The sequence below is a fragment of the Echinops telfairi genome, unplaced genomic scaffold (assembly GCF_000313985.2).
Source record: "Echinops telfairi isolate 266 unplaced genomic scaffold, ASM31398v2 ScPeMD7_4;HRSCAF=17, whole genome shotgun sequence".
In the NCBI taxonomy this organism is placed as follows: Eukaryota; Metazoa; Chordata; class Mammalia; order Afrosoricida; family Tenrecidae; genus Echinops; species Echinops telfairi.
Window position 1 is genome coordinate 17,271,087 of NW_022103900.1, and position 7,029 is coordinate 17,278,115.

The 7,029-nt window shown below is 39.6% G+C and overlaps 1 protein-coding gene across 1 annotated transcript in view; it reads left to right on the plus strand.

The window, feature by feature from the left end:
• CCDC148 (coiled-coil domain containing 148) overlaps window positions 1-7,029 on the plus strand; it is a 314,586-nt gene that overhangs the window by 94,393 nt on the left and 213,164 nt on the right. Inside the window, exons 7-8 of the mRNA XM_045298561.1 lie at window positions 1,686-1,781; window positions 1,870-2,051. Coding sequence (XP_045154496.1) covers window positions 1,686-1,781; window positions 1,870-2,051 — 278 coding nt within the window. The remainder of the gene's footprint in view (window positions 1-1,685; window positions 1,782-1,869; window positions 2,052-7,029) is intronic.

The following is a 7,029-nucleotide window of genomic DNA, read 5'->3' on the forward strand; positions in this document are numbered from 1 at the left end:
AACCTTCTCCCTGGGGGATGGACAACAGAAAAGTGGGTGAAGGGAGATGTTGGACAGTGTAAGATATGACAAAATAATAATAATTTATGAATTAGGCAGAGTTCATGAGGGAGGGGTAGTGGGGAGGGAAGGGGAAAATGAGGAGCTGATATTGAGGGCTCAAGCAGAAAGTAAATGTTTTGAGAATGATGATGGCAACAAATGTACAAATGGTCTTGACACAATCGATGGATGTATCGATTGTGATAAGAGTTGTATGGGCCCCCAATAAAATGATTTTAAAAAAAAGAAGTCTGTCCTGACCAGTCACAGGAGAGAAGCATCAGTCACTCCCTATCACACCATCTTGTTTTTACATCACTCACCTCCTGCTGGTTCTTTCTTATGTAATTTTCACTATTAGCCATATCTGACCTCCTCTGGCTTCCATATGGCTATGAGACAGGGGCCAGACATACCTCTACCCTCTGTCTTTCTTTACCTATTCTGACCAACCATTCTTCCTATAATACTCTACTTCTCTGCTGGCTTTGGTAATTCTTTCCAATAGGCACTTAAAATTCACAGACAATACTAAGGATTAAGGGTATTTATTAGGGAAATTAACATGTTAGCACATATCAAGATCAGCACACAGTCAAAATACAGTCATTGATCCACAGCCAGGCCTTGCTTTTTCTGGTCCTCAGTCTCTAACATGGTTTCTTGGCCTCTATAGTCCCTGGGCCTCTGTGGTTCAGGAAAAAAACCCACTGCTCTGCTTCGCAGTTTCATAGTCTCCACATTGCTTTTCTGCTCTGTCTCAGGTGCCTCTGGTTTCAGCCTCCTCCACTGCTGACAGACTTCATGAATGTGCTCCTCCGGTGGTTCCTCTTCTGATGGTCCTGTGCTTTCTCTCTCTCTCTCTCTCTCTCTCTCTCTCTCTCTCTCTCTACCTGCTTCTGAGATGACTCATTCTTTTATGGTTTTTGTTTTTCAGTGGACCATATAGTGTCTTGAATGACCACCCTCTACTAAGGTTGAGACTCAGAATACATCCCACATTAATCCTATAGCAGAGAACAGCCTCTAAAATGGGATCATAACCACAGGCATAGAGGCTAGAATTTACAAAAGGGATTATGGCTAGAAGGGTCATATATTAAGTAGTTGACTACATTTCAAGTTTATTTGACACCTTTTCTTGACTGAAGCATACGGTTTTAGGTGTAGGATTATAGGTGGTTTTTATTACTCTGTTTTCAGTTATTCTATAGTATTATTATGTTGCTTTTAAAAATAATACTTTTAATGTGAAAATATTAGAAATCCATGCCTACTCTTTCCCCTGGGAATTAGAGTCAAGGATGCGAGGAGAGGAAAGAGTGCTCACGGCAGAGACAATCTGGGGAACTCTGCTTCCGCAAAGACAAAGTCCACATGTGGCTGCTGTGTGGCTGCAGTGTGGCTGCAGTGGCTGCTGTGTGGCTGCAGTGTGGCTGCTGTGTGGCTCTCAATGACGGATGGCAGCTCTGCAATTCTGTTTCAGAAGTTCCCAAGGAGCCCTTTTCTTATCAAATTTTGACCACTTATGTGCTATTGAGTCTTGTTATTGGTTGAAATTCAGTGATTAGGGGACATATTTATGGAACATAACACTATTGGCTGAATTGCATTCTACAAAGGTTATCCTTAATGTCCTGTAGGTTGACTGTGTGAAGAAACAATTGAAAGATGTTTTTGAAAGACTGAACCTGGAGCAACAGAAAATGCACAATGATCTTTCAGACTGGAGTAAGAAAGTAAGTGTAATGAAGACAGTCTGTTATTTATGCATCCATTTGTCATTGAAATGAAGTAAAATAATCTCAGAATTTTGTTTTTTTTCAGATCCTAGAGCACACTTTAGAAGAAAAAACTAACCTGCTCAGCGCACTGCCCATGGAATTTGAAACTTTGGAATGTCCGTACCCTGATTTGAAATCTTCAATCCTTAATGAGTTCTTCAAGTTTACAGAGAAATATCAAAAGAAACTTCAAGATTTAGATCTGCAGTTAGAAGATATACACAGGTGATTAGATTAAAATTATTTGAATCTGGTAAATTTTTGCCTGTGAGGGAGGGCGGAAGGGGAGGTACTATACTTCCAAGTTACTGTCTCATAAGTTACTGTGCCACAACTTGCCTGTCAGTTTGTCATACTGCGGTGGCTCCTGTGTTGCTTTGATGCCGAGAGATATGTCACTGGTATTTCAAATGCTAGCAGGGTCACCCAAAGTGAACAGGTTTCAGGAGAACTTGGAGACCAAGAATTTACAATGAAGAAGAAGTCAGCTCCCCACTTTGAAGCAAAGAAGCACTGAAAAGTTGATGCAAAGCTAAGAAACATTGTCAGACACTGAAGGCCTAAGGAACGGAAGCAGCACATTGTCGGAGGATGGGCCCCTCTGGTCCAAGGGCATTACATTTTGACCGAGGAGGAGGAGGCGATTCCTCAGAGTGGAGTGGACCACGGTGAAGTCAGTGAAAGCCTGTGGGAGGGGAGCCTTTGGGATCTTCATTTGCTGATGGGGCACAACTTGTGTTAAGGAGAAATGGCTTCAAAAATCTGCTAGTAATCAGAACTTGAAATGTTGGCAGTATGAATTCAGGAAAATTGGAAGTCTTCAAAAATGAAAGGAATGTATAAAGATGGACATCCTTGGCTTTAGTGAGTTGAAATAGACTGGTATTGGCCATTTTGTATCAGAAAATCAGATGATTTATTAGGCCAAGAATAACACAATCAAGAAGAATTGTATTCATTGTCAGAAAGGAGCTTGCTAAATCCATCATAAAGTACGATGTTACCTCTTTTAGATGATAGATACAGGGTTCTATCTATCCACTCTCAAGGAAAGCCAATCAGAACAGCTATTATTCAAATTTGTGCACCAACTAATACAGCTAGTGTTAAAGAAATTGAAGACTTCTACCTACAACTTCAATTGGAAATTGATGAAACATGCAATCAAAATGCATTGATAATAATTGATAACTGGGCTGTCTGCTGAGTGTTTGCCATGTGGATCTGTGGTGAGGCCCCCCAGGGAGGGAGAGAGGTAGCCCTGTCAGAGTGAGAAGGCTTACTGATGGGAGGGGCAGCACCGGAGAGGGGAGAGGGAAGAGTCAGGTTTTGGGGAGCATAGGTGCATATCTGTTGGAGGGGAGGGAGGGTTGACCTCCAGGTTGGGGGAGGATTAACTGAGGATGCTTTTGTGGACACTAGGTGGGGAGTGTCTTTGGTGGTGTGCAGCGGGTGGGCAACATTGAACTTGGGTTTCTGGGGGTATCTTGGGAACCCAGGTTGGAACACTGGTACACTGAATCCTGGATCTTCGGGGAGCACAAAATACTCCAGAGGAGAGATCCCATGTGGGAATTCCATTGGGTGAACTGGACTCTACCACAGACACACTTATACCCTGAGGACTGAAGTCGGAAATCACATAGTGTCTGAGGAAGCAGAAGACAGTGGTACCAAGAGCGGTGTACTGTTGATTGGCAGACAAACCAGGTTTTGTTACATCAGTACCCTGTATGCTGTATTAAGACATGTATGATTCTGGTAATCCTGTGATGGACATTCTGTTTTATTTTGTTTATGCTTGTTCATTTTAGGGTGAAGCTAAGAGGTGCTATGACATTGGGGTCACCCTTTTGAAGTAGTGTTATTTGTTTTTCTGGTTTTTTTTTTTTTTTTTGTAAATGAAACCCAGTGGTGATGTGCCTATAGGGACAGCAAATAGTTCAAGGGTTTGGGGAGCAGGGTACTGGAGGGGTGGGGGAAATAAAAGGGAGATGATGTCAAGGAGTCCAGGAAGGAAAAGTATGTTTGGAGACTGATTATGGAAGCAATCATACAATTCTGTTTGACATGATTGAACTACGGAATGATATGACATGTATTAACTACCAAGTAATAACAAGTTAAAAGAATAAATAAAGAGTATAGATTCAGAAATGGGTATTGGGATTACACTAAATCCTAGCTCCAATTTAAGAACAATTAGTTCTCATATCATGGCCCTGCCCAACACTTGCCCTCAGGAAGGGAACAGAAGATACGGTACTATAGCAAAATGTGGTGATGAAATTATATGGTGCTTGGCTATGATAAAGTAGCCTCTGGGACCTTAAAGGCTTGTCTCCAAACAAATAGCCATCTAAGTGAGATGTCAACTAAGTTGGAAGGAGCACACCATCACCAGTCACCAAAGGATTGTAATCCGTATAATCTGAAGTCGACGGAGGGATTAGTATCAGAGACTAAATTGTGAGAATCCAGTGTGCAGAAGGCAATGGATGACAGTGGGAGCCCAAGATTCATTTGGGGGAACTGTAGAGGAAATAAGCCTCTGGAGAACTCCCCCTATCTAAAATTGAAGATGGGAGGAAAGCGGTCACTAAGCAGAGTGCTTGGGAGAGATAAGTACAGAAAATCAAAGGCATCAATCTGACCTGGACAGTTAAACCTTTGATGCAGGCTAGACATGATTTGGTTTCCACACTTTCTATATTTTTGGTTTGTATGGTTTTGTTTATGTTTGTTCAGATTAGGGTGTATCTCAGAGGTATTATGTCATTGGAGGTCACTCTCTTAAAGGTGTGTTACATGTTTTCCATTTTTGGGTATATGAAATCCGGGATTGATGAACCTATGGGGACAGCAGGAAGAATAAGGGTTTTAGGGGGAAGAGGGTTCAGTGGTGGTGGTGGGGTAAAAGGAAGATGAGGTCAAGGAGTCCATGTAGAAAAAGAATGGTTGGGAACAGACCGTGGTAGCAATTGTAAAATTCTACTTGATGTGATTGATCTATGGAATGATATGATATATGTATAAAATTTCAATTAATAATACATTGAAAAATAATAAAGTGGTCCTGAGAACACAAATTTTTAAATCCATTGACCTAGAATGCCCTCTTCCCAGAGTTTCCCTTACTTTGGGAATTCAATGGCCAGAGCAATTTAAAGAAAATGGAAGGGATTCATATGTGGTTGGCAACGTTTATTTCTGCAAATGAGGGCATTAAAAATACTATAATCTCTTCACGTAACTATTTTGGATTGCGAACAAAGATAAATTTAATATTCAAACAATCTGATAAAATAACCATTTGGAAACTGAAAAAAACCAACAATCCTATAATCTCTTATTTTTTTTATTAAGTAACCCTTTAATACCAGCTAATAATAATAATAATTGGCAGCTAGAATGCAAAAGTTGGAAACAAAAATGAAGGACCAGTTGTTGGAAAATATGGAGATAGAAAAGATCCTGGAGAATGCACCCTAGGGTTTTGCAAGAGCAATGACTTGTTCTTAGCAAATACCTTGTTTTCACAATACAAGCCGCGACTATACACATGGACTTCTCCAGATGGAATACACAGAAATCAAATGGCATCTGTGGGAAGACATGATGGAGAAGCTGAATGTCAGCAGCTAAAATCAGACCAGGAACTGACTGTGGAATAGACCATCAATTGCTCATATGTGAGTTCAGGATAAATCTGAAGAAAAATGAAAATGAGTGTACAAGAGCCAAAATACCTTGAGTCTATTCCACCTGAATTTCAAGACCATCTGAAGAACAGATTTGACTCATTGAACAATAATGGCAGAACCCCTGATGCACTTTGGGAAGACATCTATGTCATTCATGAAGAAAGCAAAAGGTCATTAAAAAGGCAGGAAAGAAAGAAAAGATCAAAGATGATGTCAGAAGAGATTCTGAAACTTGCTCTTAATTGAAGAGTAGTTAAGACAAGTGGAATCAAGGATGAAGTTAAAAAGCCGAATAGAAAATTTCAAAGGGCAGCTTGAAAAGACTGAGCCAAATAGTATAATGAAATGTATCAAGATCTAGAATTAGAAAACCAAAAGGGAAGATCAGACTCACCATATCGGAAAAGTAAAGAACTCAAGAAAAAATTAGAGTTTTGAGTTGTAATCCTATAAGATTCTATGGGCAAAATATTGAATTATGCAGGAACCATCAAAAGAAGATGGAAAGAATGCACAGAGTCACACTGTACCAAAAATAACTTCTCAACATCCAACCATTTCAGGAGGTAGTATATGAGCAAGAACCAATGGTGCTGAAGAAAGAAGTTCAAGCAGCACTCAATGCATTGGCCAAAAACAAGGCTGCAGGAATTGACAGAATGCCAATGGAAATGTTCCAACACACTGATGAAGCACTGGAAGCATGCTCTCATTTAGGCCAGGAAATCTGAAAGACAGCTACTTGGCCAACTGACTGGAAGAGGTCCGTATTTGTGTCCATTCCAAAGGAAGGTGACCCAAATAATGCTCAAACTATAGAGCAATATCATTGATATCACATGCAAGTAAAATTTTGCTGAAGGTCATCCAACCATGGTTGTAGCAGTACATTAACAGCAAACTGTCAGAAGTTCAGGCTGGATTCAGAAGAGGATGTGGAACAACAGATACTGCTGATGTTAGATGGCTCTTGGCTCAAAGCAGAGAATACCAGAAAGATGTTTACTTGTGTTTATTTAACTATGCCAAGGCATTCAATTATGTGGACCATAATTAATTATGAATAATCTTTTTTATTTTAGAGTCTTTAAAAAAATTTGTTTAACAGTTTTATTGGCACTTCATCCACATGTCATACAATTCAATAATGCAGTCATATCAAGAAGAGTTGTACAATCATCACCACAGCCAATTCTAGAACATTTTCTTCTTCCTTATATTCATTGTTATTCATATCTTTTTAAAAATTGTGGAAAAATATACACAACAAAACATTCTCCAATTATACAACTTCTACATGAATAATTCAGTGCCATTGATTATACTCTTTGTGTTGTACAACCATTATTTTTTAAATTGTTTTATTAGGGGCTCATAAAACTATTTTTTAAAAAATAATTTTATTAGGGGCTCATACAACTTTTATCACAATCCATACACACATCAATTGTGTAAAGCGCATTTGTACATTCATTGCCCTCATCATTCTCAAAACATTT